We start from the raw sequence: 26,823 nt of genomic DNA, 5'->3' as shown, positions 1-26,823 counted from the left end.
TTGTTTGCTGACTTTTCAACTAAATAACTGAATTAACTAACTTCAGTAGGTTCACGACTTTCTCACAGTTAACTTCAATCCCTACATTCTTGTCCTCAGCTTTATGGTAGTACCTCAAAACATTTTCTCTTATTCACTGCCCAAAGCTAACCGAGTGTAGCTACTCCATTAACAAGTAGTAACGTTATATTTGTTTGCCATGACGATTACCTCCTCAAGACATCCAACACATTGCCAATACCTTCCACAATGACCTCATTTTTCTTGCAACTCTCCTGAGCATGTCCAATACGCCATAGGCCTGCACCTAACACATCATATGCATTCTTTTGTAGCTCACCTTGCATTTGACACAATGCTTAGAAGGGAAGCTCTGACAATGGCACAAGCCCTCTGCATCAATCTCCACACAGCAAGTAGTTGTATAGTCAATAAGGGATTCCATCTATTGATCTTAATGTCGAAAACATTTCCAACCCGCCAAATGACAACCTTCTCCTTCTATAACCCTGCTATTGCATTATTCTTATCCAGATACTAATTAAAACCAAAATTTCAGTCAAGATAACTTGTCCTACCTCTTTGTAACATCAAAGTTCCCTTGAAATTCCAAGAATCTGTCACTAGAGCTCATTCTACATAATATTGTTTGAAGAAAAAGCCACCTTCAGATACACGTCAGCAACACAAGAAAAAAAAAAAGAACAGTTTGCATAGCAAGGTGAATCAAGAATAAGATTTCAATCTAATACAGGTAAAACTCAATCACAAAATTATTTAATGCACAAAAACATGATCAAGAACTAGCTGTTGATATCTTTCTTTTGCTCTCAATGAATATATTACATCAGGGGTATTTCTTTGAACAGTCTCCACAGGTCTGAAACATATCTCACTGCACACTGAAGGTTATGTATAACGTAGTTCAAATAGAGGAAGATACAACGAAGGGAGAGGGGAGGAGAGGGGAGGATATTTGAACAGACGACAGTTCATGTCCACAGCAGCTACCAAGCTTTACTCAGATGTCTGCCTATTAAGACTGTTCAACAATAGAACCAAATGAGGGGCAACATCTGAATATGAAGATCACTCCAAGATGACACAAAAATTTGAAACCTCTAGCTTGAGTTGTGTGCATTATGTCCTGGACAATGCACTTCAAGTGGAAAGCTGGAACCTGCCACTGGGTTTTCTTCTCCTCCAACCCTAAAATTCCAACATCAACAAAATAGTTTTTAGATTGAAGGCCAGGTAAAAAAGAAAGTGAATTGGTAGAGTGAAACTCACAAAGGCTGCATAGTAGACGAAAGTCAACCCTGCTAGAACAATGAAAGCAATTTGAAACACATTGTACCTGCAAACAATAACCAAAATGTATGACCAGATTAGTACAGTATGTGTGCCTAATCAGAAATTTATTACAAGAAAGTAGTTGTAACTTACTTGTACAAATATTTAATTCCACGTAGCGATTGCAATGTGTGACCAAATATTTCCTGAGCAGCAGTTGCTTGAGCATAATATGCAAAAGCAGTAGCACAAAACTGAATCACACTGGCAAAGCAAAAACCAAGCAAGATCAAAATCTAATATTAATCAACAAAGCATATTATCTAGGTTAACAACAAATGGCAGTCTTCTATGATAATATTTAAGCCTTAATCCCAATCATTTGGATTTAGCTTCCATTCAGCTAAGCCTCCTCCCATCTGAAATGAATAATATTGTCCATGGGTAACTCATGCAATTTCATCAATTTCAACTGATCCTCATAACATGCTTATTTGAAGTCAGATATTTCGTAGCCAAAACTACAGACAACACAGCTCCCAACACCGCAATTTCTTAGGTAGTGTTCAATCAATTCAATAGCACTTTTTTAGCATAGCTAAGAAAAATTGTTCAAATGCTAGGATGCAAAGCTAATGGCACAGGAAGTAATATCATTTTCTTCAAGAGTTTCCAAGCTCATAGACATTAACTTGAAAAACCCAGGGGTTACACTATCCATCATTAAATAGTAACCTTGTATCAGGCCAGTCCAAATATCATTTTAGTCGAACAAATAAGAGCTTCAACTGTGCAAAAATAAATTGTGTTAAAAGGATCCACTAGCCCTACCTGATGGAGCAAAGTAAAATTAGCCCCACATTAAAAAGAAATGAGTTCATAAGTGTGGCTCCCCACCTGTAAACAAGTAAGTCAAATTGACAAACAATCAACTAATGTAAACCAGCTGATTAACAAACAAAAATATGTTACACCGTATTCAAATGACCACACAAATTTATTACTTCATAGGATGAATTGTAATGAAGACTAATCTCAGGCCCAGCATCATTGCCCCAGCAATCACAGCAAGCAACAGGTAGAAGCAGAAGAATGCAAATGCTGCAGTACCCAAAAGACCTGGTCAAACAGAACAAAATACAGCTCAAAATATGGCCGGAAATGTAGGAGGAAATAGAAACAATTGGATGCAAAAATTTTGCAAAGTACCCCAGATGTCATCCAGCTTGATAAAAACCTCATTGAGGAAGGATGAAAGAGGTGGGTCAATCAACAGATATATGACAATATGTGCAACCCAAGCCACTGAAACAATCAAACTGACAAACACAAAAATTTACATCAAACTTGACAGGGTCCTCAGGAAATCAATAGAAAAAATTTAAAATTGAAAGTATGCAATCATAATTGATGAACTAGAACAGAACAACATAAAAGAATTACAACCTCCCTCCCCTCCAAGAGAAAATAAATAAATAAATCGCAAAAAAAAAAAAATCTGTATCAAATGAAATAAGGTTCCTCAGTGAAGGACACCATCATGGAATTACACTTTACAGCCAATACATAATTTGGGAGAGAGAAAGGAAGACAAGGAATCAGATACTGGAGCCAGGGGGGGTGCGGCTGTGTGGAATGGGTGGAATCACAAGCTTCAATTCAAATTCATCAAAACCTGACTCTTACATGGCTTTCACACCCTATTTGAAAGCCTATTACAATTAAATGAAACACATAATAATTCTCATTCCCAATTTCCCATTCCCTTACCCAATTCCCCCTACCAGGCTACCACCCTCCTTTTTTATTGTAATGGCTGAAGTGAATTTGCAATGGCATTTTTGGCATACACAGTGCCACAAAGTAGTGCATATAAAGTCCTTTTGCATGCTTCTGTTTCTGTATTTAGCCATATAATAATTCATGTTCATGCTTTTCTATTTTTTAGTAAGAGAAGTTATGCACTTAATTGATTAAATTATTTGTTTGAAACAGGAATTTATTGAACAATACACAAGAAGAATCGGGAAACTTGTTTAATTTGGTTAACCGGTTTAACTGAATAAATGTTTGGTCAGGTTAGTAATTTGGTATGACATCTTGTTCAGTTTGGTTCAATTTAGCATTTTCTTTAACCGAAAAATTTTGGTTAATCAACCAAAATAACCTTACAGACCGGACACTCACCCCTATTGAAGTGCATTAGTATCAAAAGCAAAAACTGATCCAGGGGCTGATCACTGTCTGTGGTAATGTGCTGATTTGGCAGGTTGATGACATGGCAGGTTGCTTGTCAGCTCATGTGGCTTGAAGGTCTGGCAGCGTGGTTGGGTTTAATGAAAGTGGATTGGGTACAGTGAAAGAAAAGATAAAGGACTGATTTTGTATTGAAAGTAGGACTGGACTTTTTTTTCTTTATTGGGTTTGCAAATAAAGAAGTGGGTTTATTCTTAGTTGGAATAAAAATTAATGGGGCTGGGTTGCTTAAAGGGAGAGCCTTGAGTTTTTTCTGTTTTTGTTTTTGTTCTTTTTTTTTTGGGCTGGTCTCATATATGAGAGCAAAAATGGGCAGTAGCAAACCAAATGAGCATCGGTTGGTAGAGTTTTTGGAGCATGAGGATTCTCTAGCCATTGTGTTGTTTATGGTGTGGCTCTTATACTTCGTTGGGGCTTATAAACAAAGGGAGAAAAACATATGTTGGTGCAGCAGCAATGACTCATCAACGAGTGCCTTGTGCTCGTCAACGAGTAGATACCGAGAGCCAGAAAATCTTAGAGCAGAAGACTATTCGACGAGAGGATAAACTAGTCGACGAGTGGGCTTCTTGGACTCGTAAACCAATCCCCTGTTCTCGTCGACGAGTGCGCCTGGGCTGCGAGAAGTTATTTGAATTTTGAATTTTAACGTTGTGACAGTTGGGGATTCAGAAGGAAACCTCCGAGAGCTTGTTATATATGTTCTTCTGGGCATATTTTGATAAGAGACTAAGAGAGGGGTCAGAGAAGAAGAAAAGATCATTGAGTGTGTATCTTTGATTTTCATGGTGAATCTCTTGCCGATTGCTCCAGTGGATGTAGGCTTTGCCGAACCACGTAATTCCTGATGCCGTTGCTCTTATCTTTACTCTCTTTATATTGCTATGGTTGTGGAATAATTCTCTATTCCACCATTTTAGATTGTTGCATATGGTATTGTTTGACCCTTTACAATGTTTATTCCGCTGTGCATTGTTTGAAGAGGTCCCTCATTTTCACAGCACATTGGACAATCATATAAATTTCTGGGAAGAGACTTTTGGGGGTTACTGTCTTTGATGATGGTGGAGGGTGTTGCATAATGGTTCTTTGAAAGCTGTGTTTGAAATTCAGGGTTACTGTTTTTTTTCCTTTTTTGAAATCTAGGACTGGTAAGTTGAATATTCATGTAGAAAATCAGAGATACAGCATATTAGTATAGGAATTAGTTGCAGAATGGAAAATAACCGAGCAGAGAATAGAAATAGGAGGGAAGGGAAGGGAAGGGAAGGGAAGAAGAAGCTGTTTTGAGGATTCTGCAGGAAATTGAATGCTGCAGATGGAGAATAAGGGGCTGGAAGTTAACAGAAGATCAGAAACTCTGAGATGGAGAAGAGAAGTTGTTTTGAATTTTCTGCAGAAATTTGAATACTGCAGATGGAGAATAAGGGGCAGGAAACTAACAGAAGATCAGAAACAGAGAGAAAGAAATAAGGGAAAGAAAGAGAGAGAAGAAGGGGAAAAAGAACAAGGGAGAAGGGAAGAGAGGCAGCAACAGAATAGACAGAAATTAGAAGACGACAGAAAGTTACTGACATAACAGAGATGAACAGAAGGAGAAGAAAGAAGAAGAGGAGAGGATGAAGAAAAGAGAAGAAGGGTGAGAGAGGAAAATGGAGGATTGAAATGGAAGAATGGTGTGATTGTGATTGGGCTCTGCTACCAAATGATCCAGGACAGCATCATGGAATAAATACATGATTTGGGATAGACAAAGGAGAGAGGAAGAAGGAAAAAGGAAGAAGGAAGAGAAGGAAAGAGACAAAAGGGGGAAAATGAGAAAATCACATGTTTACTTCAATTCATATTCATCAAAAAACTGAACTCTTACATGGTTTTTCACACCCTATTTATGAGAAAACCTATTACAAGATATGACACATATAAGCATAAAAATGATACATGAAATTACAAAAGAACCCCTAAAATACACAAATATTACATACAAAGCCCCAAATACACATAACTAGGGGTGTACACAGTTCGGTTCGGTTCGGTTTTGACCAAAACAGGTAACCGAACTGAAAAAATCGGTTTCCAAAATCTAAAACCATTACCAAATCGTACACCGACGGTTTTAAATAACCGTAAACCAATTTTTTGCAGTTTGGTTCGGTTTAAACTCGGTTCTTGATGTTTAAAAAAATTGAAATAAAAGAACTGAAGCCCCTAAATAAAGCCTATCTGAAAGTAGACAAGGCCCAACGGTGGCCCATCCTCACAACGTGAATGGTGAGCTTACCACTTACTTAACACAATGAATCAATGAGGCTAGATGGACATTTATATGGGAAGGGAGGGAGGTTCTATTCTTTCCTCAACCAATGTGGGACAAATAATCGACCTGATCAGTGATCACTGATCATACCTAAATGATAATAGAAACATTTCCACGAAAACAAATGTTTCTCACTGGGAGAAGGGCTCATATACTCAGGCAAAACTGTCAGCGTTTAACCAGAGATCATCACAGCACTAACAATTATCATAGGCTAATAAAATTTGCTTCAACATTCTAATTTAAAGACCAGGCCCCTTAGAAGTTCAGCCCCACGTCTAAACTAGGCGATTCACGCCAGAGAAATTCAATGAAAAATGCGAGAATTTGTATTTTCTAGAGGCAAACATCCAAATCATTGATGTAAAATAAACTAAAGAAGCAACAATTTAAGAATGCAACGAAACAAACTGCACATATAAAAAATCAGAGGTATGAAGGGGAAAATTTGTAGTGAAAAAAAAAAAAGAGCCAGATCTAGCATGAACAGAGAGGCGAAGAGGACACCATAGCCACATCAAAACTGTAAAAAACAGAGAAGATTATGAGGAAAGCAGAGTCGTTGCGAGGAAATTATCACCCGGGGGGATTTAATCAACAAAAACGGAGGGAATCGAGGAGAAATTGAACAAAAAACAGAACTAAAAAGCGAAAATATAGGTGAAATGGGAGGTACGAAGAGAATGAGATGGAATTTAACTTTGTTCTTGCCAAGAATTTGGAGACCAAAGACGGAAGGCGTGGGCGTGGGCGTGGGCGTGGGTGTGGGCGTGGGCGTGGGCGTGAGCATTGGGGTGGGAGGGAACGGGAGGTCTTTCGAGGGCACCACACGGCAGCTACTAGCACCTACAAGGAAGGAGAAGGAGCATGACTTCTGCATGAGTGAGTGTCTCTTCAGTCTTCCCAATAGCCAAGTCCTCAACCCAATAGCCAGCTTTTCCACTTCACCAAACAGCAAACACGTCCCACATCGCCAAAATGGGGAGCATGAATCTCATGCATCTTATATAAAATCCTTTCCCACTCCCTTAAAAGTTCAACTTTCCAGATTTAAAATAATTATTTTAAAAGTATAATCGCTTTTTGGTTTTTTCGGTTTGGTTTTTAAGTGAAACCGAAACGGAAAGTCGGTTTTTTATAAATTCAAAACCGAAACCGAAGACCAAAACCGAAATACCAAACTGAAGTGTCAAACAGTTCGGTTTCGGTTTCAGTCCGATTCTCGGTTTTTCGGTAAATTTTGTACACCCCTACACATAACCGTATATTAATTGAACTAAACATACAAACAATTCACTAAAACAACAATCCCCTGATCCAATTCTTTTGAATTAGCTTCCAACAAGGGTCTACCCATGGTCCTACTTCTTGTCCTACATCATTCAGATGCCTATTGACAATAACTTTGAATCTGAAGGATATGAACCACAAGTTGGTATTTAATATTTCTTACAAGAAATCCACTCCTCAACAAAGAGAACAATTTTACGTGCTCAAAAGCCAGGAAAAGGAAAAGATGTGCCCTCAAAAATAATGTAGGATATTTTCACTGATTTATATTTGCCAAAAATCCACTCATATCCACAAGATTAAATGTAATTATCAACTTTTGTTTCACTTTTTTCCCCATGTGTTAGTCAAAAAATGCATCCAGCCAAGAAAATGTTAGAATTAGAAATGTGATTTTGAAAACTCTAGTTGAAGCATTGAATGAAACAACAATGACCTACAGGTGTGAAGCATAGCCAATGAGGAACTAAATCAAGATAGAACCAACTGCTATATTGGGCTAGGTAACTATGAAGTTATTTATTCCTCAAGAATTTTATATTTCAAGGTAGAAAATTTTAACCTAATCCACCAAATTAAATGTGGCAAGGCAAAACCATATGATTTAATTCAGGCCTCCAATTTAAGAACAAAAGTACCTCTTCCCTAAAACTAATTGAAGTATTATAAATCCATGCAACTTTAATTGCTATTTACTTCATCCAGAAAATAAACCTCTAAATTATACCATAACTTCAATAGCCCAATAAAAATACACCAGAAAAGAAACAACTGCGAACAATAATAGGAGTTAAGATCCATCCTTCAATATGATTGTGTCTGCTAAACAAGGACAACGTGGTTTTTAAGTGAGGATTCCAAAAACACAAAGGCAAGCACATCAGCTTGTCCTGAATTCTGCTCAATCAATACTCAATACAACTCATTCATTTTTATTTTTATGGGTTACGCACCGAGTATCCACGTGTCCATTTTATGATCCACATGACTAATCCTGCGCCCCTTGAAGTTGATCCCACAACTCCAAAGGAAGGGTACATTTAGGAGTCCAGGGGCGCAAACAAGCCCGGGAGGATTTGAACACCTAACCTCGTGAGAAGCACTCCCGCAGCCCGCACTACCACCTAAACCACACCCTGGGGGTAATACAACTCATTTATTATTTATACATCGTGATGCAACATTTGTTAAATAGGATTTTTTTTTTTTTTATAACAAAAGGAAGTACATTATATAGAAAGAAAAGAGGGTACAGCATGTGGGGACAAGGAGTCCACCATGTAAAAAGAAAAAAGAAAAAAAAAACAAAAAGAAAAAAACACAAAATTACAAAATAGAATTATCGAACTATGGAGACTAAAACAACTACAAAACCTAGAGGAAAAGAAACAATTTTTGCAGCACTTGTGAAATTCAACCAGCCTCGTCTAATATATGACAATTGTCAAGCCTAAACAAATGAGGCACCAAGAGGTTGTTTGTTATCATTTTTGTTTCCTTTTTTTTTTTTTTAGTACAATGAAAAAGCAAGTGGTGATTTCACATTTGTCTACATTGCTAGTCTTCAGATTTTGTTATCATTGAAAACCATATTTCTAGTTTTCACATTATGTCAACAGTATTTTAATCTCCAAAGTTCATTTTTGTGGATTGAATCGTTGTGCATTCAACCTTTTTAATGAAGAAAAATTAAAAATAAAGCTTTTGTGCGAATTTAAATGAAAATTTTATTTACAAAAAAAAGCCATTAAACATTCTAAAAATGTGAAGGGAAAAAGTTATCCAAAAATTCTTTTTTACCATTTTTTTCAACCTTAATATGCAATAGGATTGTTTTTGGAGTGTCAACGTGTTGACCCCATGGGTCATTCTCAGTTTTGATAATGACAAATACTTTGATATTTAATGGTTGCCAAATTTGTGTGCAAGTTCTCATTGCCAAAGTTTATATAATGACATGCGGCAACCTGAAGAGAAGTGAAGACCCCAGCACATTTATTATTTGTTGTAATGTTATTGGGTCTGTAGCATAGTAGTCAGAGGCGCGAAGCGAGCCGAGGCGCAAAGGGTCTTTGAAGTCGAGGCGCGAGGCGAAGGCACACAATTATTAAAATGGTGTAAAATATCTATTTGGGGTAATTTATATATGAACATATAAATATCTAGTGATATTATAATTTAAAATGCCAAAACATTCAATAAAAAAATTAGAAATTTAATAAATTGCCAAGACGAAGCCCAAAAGTATCAACAATTCAACATAGTTCAACATCAAAAGAAAAGAGTACAATAAAAGATTCCAAATATAAAATCTAAAAATCCTCCTCAATCATCACTCATCACTCATCATCAACTAAGTCGGTGAAGATATCATCATCTTCCTCTTCATCATCAGAACTGTTTTCTCCAACATCTTTTTCCTCTTCCGTCTCCTCTGCACTATCCACTTGGATTTCATCCTCATCTACAAGTTCCAACATTGTGGTCCGACCCCTAGCACTGGTTGCACTACTAGATGAAGCCCTTCCTCTTCCTTTAAATGATGATGGCATATTTGTACTTATTCTTGATCTAGTGTGATGCGGGGAGTTATTTAGTCCAGCAGCTCTAGCAACAGAATCCCAAGCCAAATTATCATCTTCAAACACAAGTTCATCATCCTCATCAGAATCACCATCCATCCTACCAATCAACCACTCAATACTATCATCAATGTCCTTTAGGAGGATGGGATCAATGGTGTCACGTTTGTCGTATCGATGCCTCAGAGTTCGATTATATTTCACAAATACCAAATCATTCAAGCATTGCTGGGATAGCCTATTTCTCCTTTTGCTATGAAGCTGCAAAAAGTTTAAAGTAATATGGTTAATAATGATTCTAAAAAGCAATAGATTGGTAGTTCTTGTTCTTAATAATTAATCCATGATATACTAATGACTTACATGTTGGAATATGCTCCAATTTCTTTCGCAGCCGGTAGCACTACACGTGAGGCTAAGAATTTTCACAGCAAACTTTTGCAAGTTTGGAGTTGTTGATCCATATGCCATCCACCATTGCGCTGTTATAAAATAAACTTTAAATGAATACCTACTAAGTAAATAGCAAAAATAATTTTCAAAAAAGAAGAGGTAGTACAAATGCCACTTTACCTGGTGCTTTTGTCTTCCTTTGTCTCACTGCCAAACTAATTCCAAAGACGCCACTAGCGGCATTGTATTTTTCCAACTCATTTGAAACTTTATCTTGCATTTCAATAGTTGGCAGTAACCTTCCAATACATTTGTACAAACCCGACATAATTTCTTCATCTTGCAAAATGTTGGGGTTTGAATAGAAAAATTCTGGATTCAAGTAGTGTGCAGCTGCATGCAACGGTTGATGGAGTTGACATCCCCACCTCGTATCAATAATTTCAAATGCCTCCTTGAATTTATCCTCTCTCTCAACAAAAGCCTTAGCTATGGCTTCCTTAGCCCTATCCATTGCTTCATAAATTTATCCCATTGCAGGCTTCTTTTCCCCATCAACCAAACGGAGTACACAAACAAGTGGACCTGTTAACTTAAGAGCATAGACGATGGTACTCCAAAAAGTAGGCATCAAAACAATAGTAGCTGCTCTTTTGCCAGCCGCCTCCTTTGCCCATTTAGTAGTATTCCAATCTTCAGAAGTAAACATCTTCCTCAAGTTGTTCTTTTGAAGATGGACTGAACGAAGGGTGATGAAGGCAGTTGCAAATCTTGTAACTGCAGGTCTTAGTAACTCCTTTCCTCCAGTGAACTGTCTCATCAAGTTGACAACACCAACACGATTATAGATATAGCCATTCAAAAAAATTGCCCTTTTCAAAGTTGCATGAATTGAAGGCATCTTCCCAATATCCTCCAAAATTAAATCAATGCAATGAGCAGCACACGGTGTCCAATATAAATGTGGCCTCTTTGCTTCCAACAATCTCCCTGTTGAAAAATCAAGGAATGAAGCCATTAAAATATTAAAATAAACAATATATACACTATAGAAAGTAGTTCTAAAAATAAGTTCTTACCTGCTGCAACATAGTTTGACGCATTGTCAGTTACCACTTGAATCACATTTGATTCTCCAATTTCCTCGACCATCTCATCAAGTAATCTATACATTCTATCTGCATTCTTGACAATATTAGAAGCATCAATAGACTTGATGAATACTGATCCCCTTGAAGAGTTCACTAAAAAGTTGATTATGTCCTTATTAGCAACTGAATCTCTCCAACCATCAGACATAATTGAGCAGCCATATTTTGTCCATTCCTCCTTATGGACCTTCAACAACTCTTTCATTCGACTAACTTCCTCCTTTAGGTAAGGAACTCTCACTTCATGATAGCTAAGTGGCTTTATTCCAAGACCATATTGTCCAATCGATTCAAGTGCCACTGCAAAGCTGCTCAAACGTACAGCATTAAATGGTATCCCAGCATCATACATCCACCTAGCAAAATCTCCCATTGCCTTTTTTCTTAGTTCTTTCTTGCACGCTTCATTTATTGATGTTTGCTTCATCTTCTCTTCTTTCCTAGCTTGAACCGCTTTCTTTGGATCGGGAGTAAAAAACAAGTCTATAGGCCCCTTCTGTTTTGGTTTCTTCAAGTTGGATTGGTATGATCTTTTACTTCCATCACTAGTAAACACTCTCTTGCCATGAATGTCAATTTCTTGAACTTCATCTTCTTCATCTTCACCGTAATGATCTATATCATCAAAGTCGGGCAATAACTCATTTTCCTCCTTCTCCATATCTTTCTTCAACATATACTCTTTAATCTCCTCACGTACATGAGCAGGGCACTTAGAGCATTCTTTCACATTTCGAAATCCTTCGACAATGTGTTGTTTTGCCCGAAATATTCCTCCCCTTATGACTTTAGCACAAAAATTGCAAGTCAAATTATTTCTATTTTTTTTATCCTCCAAATGTGCATACTTCCATACGGGATCTTTCTTTGCCAAGGCCTCACATTCAGAACTATAATCCATTTAAGATTTTAGACTTGGTATCCCGTATCCTAACTGAAAAAACAATGCACCATATATTTAAAATTTAAGACTTACATAATGCATTTCCAAACAAATTAAAAAACAGTAGCTAAATTTCAATAAAAAGAATAAATATTATGTATTAGTTATAATTTATAAACTTACATTAATTAAACTAAATATTATAAATTAACAAAACAGTAGCTAAATTTCTGTAAAAAAAATAAATATTATGTATTAGTTATAATTTGTAAGCTTACATTAATTAAACTTAATATTATAAATTAAAAAACAGTAGCTAAATTTCTGTAAAAAAAAATAAATATTATGTTATTAGTTATGATTTATAAGCTTACATTAATTAAACTAAATATTATAAATTAAAAAACAGTAAGCTTACATATAAAGAAGAAGAAGAAGAAGAAAAAGAGCAGGCAACAGTCAGCAGTCAGCAGTCAGCAGCACGCAGCAAGCATGCAGCAGGAAGAAGAAGAAGAAGAAGAAGAGAAGAGAAGCAGCAGGCAGCAGGACGCAAGCAGCAGCAGCAGCAGCAGAAGAAGAAGAAGAAGAAGAGAAGCAGCAGGCAACAGGATGCAAGCAGAAGAAGAAGAAGAAGAAGACTTACAAAGGTTCGAAGGCTTAAAATCGATCTCCAGCTAGTTCGAAATGTTGAAGGCGACGTGACGAACTCACGTCGTGCTCGAAGGCAGTCAGACGAACTCACGACTGCTTCAAAGGCAGGCAGACGAACTCTCGAGGGCTCCGGCTGGTTCGGAACGAAGTTGCGCAAGTCGTGCTTCTTCAAAATGTTGAAGATGAACTCACGATCCTGGTCGAAGCTCAAAGACGAAGTCGCGAAGGCTTCCGGCTGGTTCAAAGGCTCGCAAACGAACTCACGAAGGGCTTCGAAGGGTCGAAAGGGACTAGGGCTCTGTTCGTTTGAGTCAAATGATGGATACGAGTCTGGCTTGGGCTATTTCTCTCGTTTAAATGGCTTAAAAAAACACAAGGCACGCCTCACTGCACCTCGTCTCGCCTGGGGTCGCCTCTTGCAGGTCGCCTCGCCCCACCTGGTATGAGGCGCCAGACTCATCGCCTCACTGCGCCTTGTGCCTAGGCGTTAACTACTATGGTCTGTAGTAGTAATTAGGATATTGGTCTATAATAATCTCTGCATGTCATGCATGTAGGTTTTGTAAGCTCAAAATGACCTTAGGGCACCCTTCGGTCGACCTGACGCCGGATTTTTGAGACTAACTCAAAACGGCCTCAGTATAATCATAATATGACTCTAGGTCCCAACATTCACACATATATCATACAAAATACAAGAGTATTAAAAATGTGCTTAAAATGAATATTATTAAGGAAATTGAGAGAGCTCGAGCGACTGAACCCCGGGAGTTCAAAACTCCTCGAGCGCCCGAACTGTTGAGAAGTCAATAGTTGACTTAGGCTCTCGGGCGACCGACCAAAAATGTGCATACCTTCCACGAGCGCCCGAACCCTTCGAAAGGGACATTCCACCAACTCGGGCTACCGAGCAGTTTAGTTCAAAAAGAGCCCCGAACGACCAAATACATGAGTTCAGGTGACCGACCCTATGACCGGGCACCCGAAGTTACGAACAAAGGCTACTGACTTTGATTCGGGTTGCCGAAGCATGACACGGGCGACCAAACCTATTTAAATACCTTTTATTCTTGTGTCTATTCGGGCGACCGAACCATGGTTCAGCCACCCGAACATCATCAGGTTAAAAATTAATTAATTGAGATAAAATTGAGTTAATGAGGGTTAAATGTGCTTAAGCATTTTGGAACTTTTCTAATAATACCCAATAGGTCCCAAACGGTTATATTTTTTACCTTCTCTATAAATATAGGTTCATTTGTGAGGATTAGTGAGAGATTAGCCAAAATAATTAGCAAAAATATTCTCTATCTCAAAATCTCATTTTGCCCAAAATAGTCTCAAATATTTATTCCCTTGATAGATCTTGATATTGTGAGAGGTTATTGTTTGTTATGGTGTTTATTATATAGTGCTAATACTCCCATTGTTCTTGTTTGATTGATTTATTTATTTTTCGGAGAGTTAGCAAAGTTTGTCCCACATATTTGAATATAATAAATCTTGTGTTGGGATAAATTAGCAAGCTTAGGATATTTGCATTTTTATTGCAAGTGTCCAATAGCTTTGATTTTGTTATGAAAAATATTTTCAATAAGCAAAAATATTTTTCAAACTAGTAGTGTGCTCATTTCATTAAAGAAAATCTTATTGAACTAATTTGAATATCTGATTGATATCTTTGGAATCTTGATTTGCTATTGAGAAGTGTTTTACTTAAATTCCAAGATATTGCTTGTATTGAACACTCCTGAGCATTTCATTAATAATACCCTATTGAGTGTTGTTAGCAGTTGCATCACTAAACTTACATGACCTATATTTTTTATGTGTATGTGATTGCGCGTATTGGGTACATATCTGCTTTACATGAAAACATAATCACTGTACCAGTTGATTGAGAAAAATACTGTTATATTCCAGGCGTGGCCTAAGGGGGTTTGATCTAACCCAAGGGATTAGGTTGGGGTCAGTCCTGTGAATTTGACCTAGGATCTTCTCCACCCCGCAAGGAGAATTTGTAAAAGTTGAGGTCAGTCATGTGTTAATTGACCTGATTGTATTTGGTGCCGCTCCACCCGTTAAGTGAGCATTAGTGGAATTCTCGGGCTTGCGAGCTAGAGGCGGGGACGTAGGCACAGTTGGCCGAACCCCGATAACATATCGTGCATGTGTTTTAAATAGCCAATTCGTCCCCCCTCTTGGGAATACACCAAAGCTAACACAATGAATGAGTTCTAAAATATAAATAATAAATAAAATAGTTAATTAATTTTTTTCAAAAATTGGAAAATAAGTAAACAGCTGGCCAATTTTCAGTTTTTAGTTTCTAGTTTTCATTTGTAACCTTTGTTTTCATAATTTTTGATAACGTTATCAAACTGCCCCTTCAAAACTTTGCAAGTCCTAACACAGAAACAATTTTCTAGATTCAATAAGCATGTTTCCATCACCAGCTAATGGAGAAAAATCATTTTCAGCATTGTAACTAAGCAGTTCAAGAATGAACATTTTCCAAAGAAACATCTTTAGAGGGAAGTATTTTCCATCAGGAAGTCATTTTCTGCAAAACAATTAGAGACTTCATTTATAAAAATTTAATCTGTATAACATTGAAGTAGAAACCTTTCTTCCCATATCTCACCACATGATTCCCTTTTTTTTTTTTTTTTTTTTTTTTTTTTGAAAAAATTCTCTTTGGCTCCCATGTAATACCACACAAAATTTAACAGCTTATTTCTTATATATGACCTGACCACTTGTTAATCTCCCAAGAAATAGAAGATCAATGAGTTAAATATCGGCTTGGACAGTTTCCAGATTAGGATACACAGAAAATAGCACTCTCAAAATCCCATATAACACCACAATCTTCTTGAACCTTCATCTCTCCTCCAGAATTACAAATTTCAGGTCAAATTCTGAAGGCAACAATATTATTTATAGCCTAATAGATAAGATATACCAGAAGTGAACAGAAGACATCTCCATTGAATAGGTTTTCAGGTTCCTTTTGAGTATTTCCGCAATAATTATAAATCCCATCCAATTATCTTTCATATCTTGCCCTAAAGCTAATCCAGTGGAACAGCGCCTCTATCTAAATCACTTTTAAAGATGTACTCCCTCTCAACTTTTTCTTTTGAAAGTAATCTATTTATTGCAAATGTTTTGTATGCTTTAATTTTCAGTGATTAAAAAAAAAAGCAGTGATATTATATCTAGTACACAATATTAGTCAAAGACAGGCACACAGAATATATTTGCTAGTGTCTCTCTGCAGTAAAGGAATAAAAATTAGTTTAAATAATAAAACTAGAAAAGACAGAGCATACCCGTGATAAATAAGATAGCAAAGTCTGCATGCACACACATACATGTTATATCTTATGCACTCATCACAATATGTGCAGTATGAAGACTTACCCTAAAATTCCCAACATAAGTTTTGCCATGTAGCCAAGAACAGTCAAAGCCCAAGCAGTCTCAGCCTGAACAATTTAGGCAGGGAATCAGCAGTAGAAGAAAGGGAAAACCAAAACCAGTTGTTCATAAATGGGCCAACAGTTCAAATATCATCAGTTTGCCACCTTTTCACCTTGAGGGTACATCTCTTCTAAAGCTTTTACATCATCTTCCAATGCAAGTAACTCCTGTGAGGTTAAGCGTGCATAAAATAAGCTCTAACAACTGTGAATGCAGATAAAGTTAATGAAGATCTATATATTTTTCACAAAATATAAAAAATTCATCCAGTAGACTCATTTATGGTGGTATTTTTCATAAAAGAAAACATCACTCTTACAGGATTTTGAAACTTCCAACTACAAAATGAAATATCAAACAAAGTTTCAATCATGTTTTCTGATTAAATGTTTTTTTTTTCTATCATGTTTTATCTTCTTCTTGGGATCCCAAATCATAGATCAATGGCAAAATGTGGCCAAAAATCATCTAATTATGTACCACGTGTCCATCTCAACTCAAGTGGGACTGATTAATAGCAACAGTGTTTATTTTGAAGCATGGAGCTAATACAGATCAGAAAACTTGTATTCTAAATGCTCCACATTATATTTTCTACTAAGTACATACAAAAACCGATCAAATGCCATAACTGAACAAAATTTAACGCAAAATACGGAGGGTAAGATATACCTTTTCCACTGACTTCACATTTTTACGCCATTTTCTACCCTTAGAACCACTTCTTTCTTCCTGATGGAGTGCATCGGCAGCTTTCCTCAACTCTCTTGCTTTTTTACCTAATTCTGTTGCTTCCTACAGTACAGGAATGCCAATAATTCATAAGCTGTTGCAAACATATCATCTCAACAAATTTGAGTAATTTCATTTGGATACGTGGCATGCAAACGCTAGAAGCACCTTGATATATTGTGAACGAGTGATAACAGCCTTTGGACGCCGAATGAATGAAAATATAAGCCCCAGTGGAAGAGAGGCAATACCAACACCACCAAATATCTGGAGAGAAAATAAGAGAGTAGCAAATAACATATTATAACCAAAAATACTTATAACGCATAAATATTGTATAATTTGTTCCCAACCAATTTCCAGGTGAGGATATTCTTAGCCCCTGAGGATCATGAATAAAGTACTGCTTTTATATAAGACAGTCAAAATTTTACTAGGTACTGCATAATAACATAAATTGGTCCATGATCGCATAAATTGGCAGAAAAGGATTCATATAGCCGACCCCACTTAGTGGGACTAAGGCTTGGTTTTGTTTTTGTTGTTGTTGTTGTTGTTGTACTGCATAATAACACCTCCTGACGAACAATTACTTTCACCTTACCTCCTTTATTATGTAATTCAACATAACAGTTTACTTCTCCATGGATCATTATTAAGGTGTACAGAAGAGGAAAAACCTCTGATTAGGATCACATTGGTCAGTGGAGATAAATACTAAATAAAGAATTAATGATGCTACATAGAATTCTGATGTTTACACAAATTAACATACAGTGAAAAATATGGATCCAACAATTGTAGCAAGAGCAACAACATATTCTGGAAAGGTAGTCCGCATTGTCCAGGTCGTCTCTGATGAAGAACTTGCAGAATATGCAGAGCACTGTAAAAGAAGTAAAGAACAGAGAAAGTAAATAGAAGAAAAGGAAGCAGGCTGAGCTTGGGAATGTTGATCGTGAACAATCACCAAGCCAAGCAATAATCCCAAAATGCAAACAATGACACAGTAAGTACTCAAAACTAGAAAATAAAATTGTGCAGAAAAATAGAACCTGGTGTGTGCCGCTTCCAATACATGGTTGGCTGCTCGAGAAGCCCCATGTACTTGGAAAAGAAGTTGTGGATGAAGAGAGATGCCTAACAGTGAAGTCCACCTTTCCAATTAGCCCTATTACCACCAAAGAGGGTATCCCAGTGAAAAACACAAAAACATCACCCAAACAAAATTTTAATTGCTTATTCATTCAAGGTGCAAATGATTAAAAAATTTAAACATGCCTCCCTGAGACCCTTAGCTGTTTTAATGTGAACCAGTGCAATGTGAAATAGGGAACAGAAATTAATAAGGAATTAAAAAGAAAAAGAGCAGGATGACATCAGGAGATCTGAACCATATTATAGGTAAGCATATGAATATATGTAAGTGACCGTTCACAAAGTCCACACACTTAACTTCAGCTAACAAAAACAAGAAAGAAGAAAAACAAAAAACTTATAAAAGTTATCTGCTGCAATATTCACTAAGCATTTTCTTTTTTCAATCTTTAAATACAGAATTCATTGAAGGGCACAAAGAGGGATGCCAACCAGGCACAAGCAAAAAGAGACTGATATCACCAAAAAGTGTGATATCAATTGTGTGACAAAATGTCCAAAAAATCATTAATTGTGAAAGTATTCAACAAATTCAATCCACCAAACCAGCCAGTAAGACTGCTAATCCATTATGACATGGACACACGAAAATAAAGCATATACAGACAAAAATCACTTATCATGTGCTTGGTTTTGCAATGGAACCAAGCACATGCACAACTTCAATGCATCCTGCTTTTGGCCTTTGAATCACTAGCATATGAAAATGAAGCTAAAACTTTAGATAATTGATTTAAAAATAATCAATGACCTCCACAGACTGCAGCTCTGCAATGATCCTAGACTCCAGGTTCTAATACTGATGACAGGCAAATGACTGGCCAGTTCTAAGAATATGGAAATCAATAAAATAAAATAAAAAATGCAGATATAGTAATCATGTCCAAATTGATCTTTCTTAAGTAAATCAAAATTGCATTTTTTTTTTCTTTTAAAAAAAGAGGTACAAATAAAAATTAAAAATGAAAAAGACTCCAACTCCAATTTGACCTTGTTTAATTTGCTATTGATAACTTAAATCAATGAAGACCTTTCCCAACATCTTTAAGATATCCCAGTGTGAACATTTTGCACCCAATCAGTTAATTTTAGTAAAGATAATAACAAATTCCAGCTCCTAGGCTCCTGACCTGTTGTCCAGAAATATGTCAGTATAAATTTGCATCTAAAAAATTCTACTAATGGACTTAGGATCCATGTTTTATTATTTATTCTTTTGAAAATACCAGAGATAACAGTGGTTTGAGATAGAACTCAAGATTATTAAGAAGTAAGAACACTGTTAATTGCTATAATACACAGGTTATGATAAGAAGCGTAGAAGTACAATGAAGAATCCAATGAACTGCAGCAACATTTTGAATGGCAGGCAACTGGCTTGGCATTGCAACGGTACCAAACCAGGGAAAAAAAATTGTAAAGGCTTACAAATGATCATGATTATGCAATGAAATGAACATTTCTAACCACGATAATGTTGATGTTTGCGAAGATCATGTCAAAAATAAAATGATCAAAATATATGCAAATACAATCACTGTATATTAGCAAATAAAAAAAAAATCAATGCCTTTGATTGTTAATGTATATATTTTGCCAAATACTTTGAGCAAATTATCAACATCTTGAAAGAAAGCATTCACACTTTCCACTATAAAATCAGAATTCATAAAAAGAAAATTACCATATAAAATGCCAAGCACAAGAGCACAGACAATTGCAGTCGTTATCACCCACACGAAAGCACTTTTGATCCTTTTGCCAACGCTCCTACAAACCAAAAGCACCGCCGCCGTCTCATTAACAAACAAGGAGAAAAATTGAATAATTATAATAGCCAAAACTCTAGTGCTCCTGTTGGTTGCTGAGAAAACGCATGTAAATAAATTAATAAATTTTTAAAAATCTCAGCGTTTTATTTGCCTCTTGTTTTCCTCAGTTTCTCGGCATCCAAACACAATGTAAGTGTACGAACTTGTCCTGGTCGCCTTCGTAGTAGAACATAGCGAAGGGGATGATAAAGAACACCAGCATAGCATCTATAATGTAGATAGCGAGCCAGAGATCCTTCATTGGGAGTGTGTAATTACACGCACCGTTGTAGATCGCGTGGCGACAGGCCTGCCGATTAGCGACGTCAGCGGGGAGCATAAGGATGGAGATAGCGGCAACGGAGAGTCCCAAAACGACGACGAATTTCGGGAAGTACGCCTGGTTCACATCGTCCGGGTGCTGGTAGTTCACTAGAAGGTACACATTGAAGATGAAGACCAGAACACACACCACTATGGCCACAATCACAAGAGCCAGATTGAAATCCCCCATTGGGTAATCTCAGTGTTCGAATCAAACCGATTCGAATCTTTGAACAAAAACAGAGGGAGAAGATCAGGATATAATGTATAATTGTATATAAATTGGGATTTTCAGATCTGGTTATCTGAGAACTGGAGACAGAGGGAGGTGAGGGGAGGGAGAAGGTAGGCCGAGCTCCGCCCCGGTGCCCCTGTGCGTGTTTGGAAGGGGCTGGGCATGGCGTTGATGGGTACAAGTACTGATATGCCCTTGAGGAAAAGTTCTTATGACGCGGGTTTCGTGGGATTGGGTGCAATGGGCTTGGGGGGTTTACGGTAAATTGAGGACTCCGCGGGACGATACATTGGGACAGCCTGGGAAAGTGAGGCGAGTTGAACCTACACGCCGAGGGAGGCGTTCCCGAGCAGAGAGAGAATTTCCAGGGTCACCAAAGTCGTACTGGGCCTATTGGCAATAATCACCAAGCTGGAACCTCTTAAAAAAATATATTTCTAAAAAATAATTTTTTGTAATTATTTATATCAATATACAATATTTAATTTACACGAAAAGAAGTACTCAATTTAAAATATAGTACTTTTTTAAAAAATAATTTTCTAAAAAGTACTTACAACAATAAAACCAAACCTTAGTTTTACTAAATGGGATCGATTATATTAATCATTTTTCGTCAATTTATGCGAACATGGACCATTTCTTTTGATAGATTCAAGGATATTAAATTCTTACTCACTATCTCCTCCCAAATTATTTTAAATCTACTCTTACCCTTTATACTGCCCCCACAATAATTAAGTCACTTTTCCTCACAAGTGTACTATGTGGCCTACGTTGCAAGTGTTCATACTGTAACGCCCTAAACCCGAAACTAGGGTCCGGACTGTTATTTGAAAAACACCTCTGATACCATCTCATGACGCCCCGAACCTGCCAAGTGGGGCCCAGGTGCCACGTGTTCTATTACTTGTACCTAATTCTATATTAGTTACACAGAGGAAATAATAACAACTCCTCAATAATATACCAAAGTTTCTACATCTATACAACCTCAAAAGTATATACCAACATCTAGTATTCACAAATATTCACAACTCTGAAAACATAAATATATCACAAACCTCAAAAATTATAACCAAAGTTTATACACTCTCTTTCTTTCAAAAATGCTATACGTGCCCCGAGCTTACTAAGCTCGATCATGCGAAGGCCTTGAAAAAGATAAAATTCAACAATCGGGTAAGACACATCTTAGTAAGGATGGAATACATTAAATCAGTATGTGACAATCATGAGGTTTAAGTACAACATATATATATATATATATATATATATATATATTCAATATTTTCAAGTGAAACCACAATTATGAAATCATTCTCTATTCCTACTCAAACACATGCAAGATATTTTACATACGAGAATTCCCAATGATAGAGGTGATTACCCGCTCATACAAGCAGTACCCATCTGCTCTTATACCTTAAGCAACATACAGTCACAACTGAAACATATCAGGGCACTTACCTTACTCAGTAAGCCCTCAGGTGGTTAGTTTATCTCACTCACACATTCACACAAAGGTTTACTGGCAAAAGTTCCCAAGTATAGGGAAGATTACCCGTCCATACAAGTAGCTTCCCTCCGCCCTAACACGCTATGCAGCCCAATATGGCTATATCTAATACCTATCAGGGCACTCGCCTTTCTCAGTAAGCCCATGAGCGAAGAGTATACCCCGCCCCAACTACATGTAATACTACTATATTTAATACTAATAATACTTTATTACATTACTCTTTATGTTGTTCTCTCTGTGTCATTCATTACATTCACATTTATATTCTATATTCATGTGTCACATATTCATCATCTCTTTCTATATTAATGTCTACTTTCACATATTCTATTTTCATGCCATTTCCGTCTGCTGTCCTTATATCCATTGTTTCCATAATTGCCATTTCCATATCCATTATTCTTATATTATCCATGGTTAAACTTACAATTATGATTTTAGAACCCTTTATACCAGTGATAAATCCTAATCATGCTTCTGCCCCATGACGGTTCGTGCTGTTCGAAGGCTAGACTTAACCCTAGTTGGCCCTCCAAAGTTAAATCAACCACATTCTACAGTCTGTAGGTATGATTAGATATTCCCACACTGGTCTAAACTCCAGGGGGACACTACCCTTCCTCAACACAATCGACCGTCTCATCTCCACACTCTATCTAAGACGTGTGGGTGCACTACAGCTCCATACATATTTGCAACAGTACTGTGCCCTTGTCCTGGTCCACCGAAGTTCTCAAACCATATATTGTAATTTAACATTACCAAACACATGCAAAATAATTCATATCACCTTTTAATTCTCAATATATTTCCATTATTTCTAGCATGGCATACATATATTATATTTTAACACAAAAATTTCATTTTATACATGCCACACAATTTAGCAACATATTTCATACGTTCACTGAAAACAAGCCAACCTATAATCATTGTTCATATACTGAAAATATACATTTAATTTCTTAAACAATTAACCAGAAAATCTGTCATTTTAACTTTCCATTTTCACAAATAATATCTAATATCACAACCCCTAAGCTTAAAAAATTACAATTCAAATGGTTGGCATTTCAAAACTCATATGAAAATCATATACATATATACATAATATTTCCATTATTCACTAGTTATTTCCTCAAAAATCTCGATTTAATATATTCTCCTTACCTGGTTTCTTGAACTATGCCAACAGGGACCCCAAAACGATGCCTGCGACGCTAGCCTGAACCCTGATCCAATAACCCTAATTTAATCAAATCAATCCTAAAAAAGTACTATTTTAACATTTCCTAGACCCATAGATTTCAAATAATAATTAAACTCCTGAAAATAACAAATTTTCTTAATTCCCTAAATCCCACTCTTGTTTTGGAGTGGTGCTTAGGACCCCCAAATTGAAAATTTGCTCTGACCAAAAATGACAACGATCGAGACTAGGACCTCGTGGTGGTGTCCGATCGTCAATTTAGTTGAAGATTTAAGGAAAAATTAAGAAAAAAAAAGGGAGTATACCTTTTCCCATGAGTGGGGTCTACGCCGCTCCTATGACAAATCTGCTCTGATAGAAATGTCGATGGCGGAGATAGTAACCCAACGGTATCTTCCGTTTTTCGATCAACAGAATATTTGCCGAGAAAATGAGGAGAGAAAGGAGGAAGATGGAGGAGAGCATGAGAGCTGCAGAGCGCCTGAAAGTTGGAGAGAGAGAAACAAATTCTCTCTGGCTTCTTCCTGAAGGATATAACTTTTATATACTTTAACTATTATCATATTATATTAATATTATATATATATATATAATCTATTATATTATATTATATTATTTAATTAATAATTATTTATTTACTTATTTTTTTTTTTTTAGGATCACTATATTCTCCCCTCCTTAAAAGAATTTTGTCCTTGAAATTTTGCTAATCATTCATTTCTACATTTCTACAATTTTCTAACTTATTATATCTCATACAATTAAGTACATATGACTTTATATAAACTTCTACATCATCTACAATTAAATAAAATCATTATTTATCTTAAATATAAACTCGTACCTGCGCCCCTGGCAATATCTGCCTCAATTGGGATCATCAAGTACACTCGTCCTGGACCACCTCCACCTTGGGGTACTTGCTGGTTTCCCCAAATATGGTTTGATATAGGTGCAATAGGCAACAGTTCAAGATAGTTCCTCCTAATGTGCCCCGGTTTACCACACCTATAGCAGTTAGGAGTCCCGATCCAGCATTCACCCCTATAACTCTTATTACATTTCTGACATTAAGAGTAATACAGATTATCCTAACCCCGCATCCTTGTCTCTCTTCCACAATTCCCGACCACCCTCAGCTTGAAAACTAGAAGGTGCAGGTCCCTTCCTCTGCTTTGTCAGCTCTGTACCGCCTTGAATGCTCTTCTCTAGCACCAAAGTCTTATCCACCAAGTTAGAGAAGTTCTGGACGTGGAACCCTACTATAAGCTCATAAACCCTTCATCTCAAGCTTTTTCCAAACCTTTTTAGCCTTTCTCGCTTCGTTTAGGATCAAGAACGAACAAAACGTGATAGTTCAATGAACTTAGCCGCATATTCCCCAACAATCATACTCCCTTATGTCAGGTTAGTGAATTCTTCCTCTTTGGTGGACAAGAGGAAGTACCGGTCAAAGAATAGCTCCTTGAATCAATCCCAAGTCAGACCTATCTTTACTAACCTCTATTCCTCTAGTAGCTTCATAGAAAGCCACCAACGTTTCACATCTCCAATCATCTTAAAAGCGGCATAACAGACCTCTGCTCATCCGTGCAGCTGAGTACTTCCATTATCATAACCTACTCAACACAATCATTAATCTAAATCCCAATATACACCCAACATTTTAATTTAGGACAAGTTTCACAGCTCAGAAACAAAATCATCTAAGGTTTACCATGGCTTTTCTGAGGTCGTCGACTACTTCAGAAAAATCACAGGAAATTTTCAACATATTTTCGCTTCCAAGCTACAAAACACAATCCTATACTTCTCAACACCTAGCCTACCCATTTCCTATCCTCATTGTCACCTATTCCGCACTCTAGTATTCAACATCCTTGAGTCTGCAAAATCCCAAAACCTAATGCTCTAATATCAAAATGTAACACCCCGAACCCGAAACTAGGGTCTAGAGTGTTATTTGAAAAACACCTCTGATATCACCTCGTGACACCCCAAACTTGCCAAGTGGGGCCCGAGTGCCATGTATTCTATTACCTGTACCTGGCTCTATATCAATTACACAGCGGAAATAATAACAACTCCTCAATAATATACCAGAATTTCTACATCTATACAACCTCAAAAGTATATACCAACATCTACTATTCACAAATATTCACAACTCTGAAAACATAAATATATTACAAACCCCAAAAATTATAACCAAAGTTTATACCCTCTCTTTCTTTCAAAAATGTTACAACAACTTGAGGTTACTAAACTCGATCACACAAAGGTCCCAAAAAAGATAAAGTTCAACCATTGGGTGAGACACATTTCAATAAAGATAAAATACATTAAATCAGTGTGTGACAATCATGAGGTTTAAGTACGACATATATATATATATATATATATATATATATATTCAATATTTTCAAGTGAAACCACAATTATGAAATCATTCTCTGTTCCTACTCAAACACATGTAAGGTATTTTACTAACGAGAGTTCCCAAGGATAGGGGTGATCACTCGTCCATACAAGTAGCACCCCTTGTTGGCCTTATAAGACTTAATATCCTATTTTGATACTAACAAATAAGTGAAACCTAGCATATTTAGTTAAGTGATGTCATTTCAGGAGTCAATGATGAATGCAAGGTCAAGTGTTCAGAAGGATTCATAAAAGCTTATATTTCAAAGAAGGATGATCTATGAAGTTTAAAGCATGGATTCAAAGATAAAGCTTGAAGATTATGAGAGCATGAGGACTAAAGAGAACTTGATGAAAGTTCAAGGAAAGATGAAGCAAATATAAAACCTCAAGGAATTCAAGAATTGAAAATTTGAAAGAGTCTATAGGAAATTTCATGTAAGTACTTCAAATAATTTCAATATGGATGCATGAAACTCATTAGGCAAAGAGACCTAGAAACCTTGTTTTTAAGTCTTGGAACATATTTTTCAAAGAAAAAAAAAATGATATTCCAAGATTGAATAAGCAAAGAAGAGAGAGAATAAAAATATTTTAAAACAAGAAAAAATTGCTAGATAGGCGACTAACTACACGTGGTCAGTATACTACCATTTTAAAGAGTTGTAAATGTATAGACAGAAACATGACAGTCAATTGTCTAGGACTTGACAGGTGACTGCCAGTGAAATTTGAGACGACTGACTGAGTTTTGACAGTCAACTGTCACCCTTCTACTCATCTTTAAAAACTCAGTTATTCAGTGACAGGCTCCTAACCCCATGTTGACAGGCAACTGCCACCCTACTGCATGTGTATTTTATATGTGTAATACACTGATATGTGACTGACAGAGACCTCACAATCAACTATCACGCGGAATAATTAAAATGCGTAATGGACATATTTTGAAATATTCAATTATTTGAGACTCAAACTTATTTAAATCTTGGACCCTACTCCAAGTAAACTTGGGGAATAAGTTAGATACTTTTCTACATCTATAAATACACCCAAGTTAAATTGATTTAATTACCACGAATTAAATTCAGCTATCAAACTCTCTTAA

The 26,823-nt window shown here is 36.6% G+C and overlaps 2 protein-coding genes across 3 annotated transcripts; both read right to left on the bottom strand.

The window, feature by feature from the left end:
* Positions 1-793: 793 nt before the first annotated feature.
* Positions 794-20,972, bottom strand: LOC131168056 (LIMR family protein At5g01460-like). 2 transcript variants are annotated; one of them, XM_058127230.1, is made up of 14 exons: positions 20,168-20,972; positions 19,877-19,962; positions 18,090-18,205; positions 17,810-17,920; positions 17,203-17,301; positions 16,975-17,097; positions 16,407-16,469; positions 16,243-16,307; positions 2,503-2,612; positions 2,298-2,412; positions 2,125-2,190; positions 1,447-1,557; positions 1,291-1,357; positions 794-1,209 (listed from the first exon to the last, which is right to left on the bottom strand). In XM_058127230.1, the coding sequence occupies exons 1-14, from the start codon at positions 20,515-20,517 to the stop codon at positions 1,162-1,164; spliced, it is 1,530 nt and encodes a 509-aa protein (XP_057983213.1). In that variant the 5' UTR covers positions 20,518-20,972; the 3' UTR covers positions 794-1,161. The 2 variants fall into 2 exon arrangements, with proteins under 2 accessions (XP_057983213.1, XP_057983212.1); XM_058127229.1 differs by having other exon boundaries at positions 794-1,357.
* Positions 9,359-11,835, bottom strand: LOC131168057 (uncharacterized). Its single transcript, XM_058127231.1, has 3 exons — positions 10,312-11,835; positions 10,102-10,220; positions 9,359-9,999 (listed from the first exon to the last, which is right to left on the bottom strand). The coding sequence occupies exons 1-3, from the start codon at positions 10,643-10,645 to the stop codon at positions 9,496-9,498; spliced, it is 957 nt and encodes a 318-aa protein (XP_057983214.1). The 5' UTR covers positions 10,646-11,835; the 3' UTR covers positions 9,359-9,495.
* Positions 20,973-26,823: the final 5,851 nt, after the last annotated feature.

This window comes from Malania oleifera, chromosome 11 (genome assembly GCF_029873635.1).
Source record: "Malania oleifera isolate guangnan ecotype guangnan chromosome 11, ASM2987363v1, whole genome shotgun sequence".
NCBI lineage: Eukaryota > Viridiplantae > Streptophyta > Magnoliopsida > Santalales > Ximeniaceae > Malania > Malania oleifera.
Note: the sequence above shows the minus strand (reverse complement) of the source record. Positions and strands in the feature narration are given on the sequence as shown.

Coding starts and splice junctions, on each gene's coding strand:
- LOC131168057 (XM_058127231.1), bottom strand. CDS start 10,645: ATGGATAGGGCTAAGGAAGCCATAGCTAAGGCTTTTGTTGAGAGAGAG. Junction 10,221..10,311: donor AAGGAAGACAAAAGCACCAG/GTAAAGTGGCAT, acceptor ATTTTATAACAG/CGCAATGGTGGATGGCATAT. Junction 10,000..10,101: donor ATTGGAGCATATTCCAACAT/GTAAGTCATTAG, acceptor AACTTTTTGCAG/CTTCATAGCAAAAGGAGAAA.
- LOC131168056 (XM_058127229.1), bottom strand. CDS start 20,517: ATGGGGGATTTCAATCTGGCTCTTGTGATTGTGGCCATAGTGGTGTGT. Junction 17,098..17,202: donor CTCGTTCACAATATATCAAG/GTGCTTCTAGCG, acceptor CCTGTACTGTAG/GAAGCAACAGAATTAGGTAA. Junction 1,358..1,446: donor GGAATTAAATATTTGTACAA/GTAAGTTACAAC, acceptor TATTGTTTGCAG/GTACAATGTGTTTCAAATTG.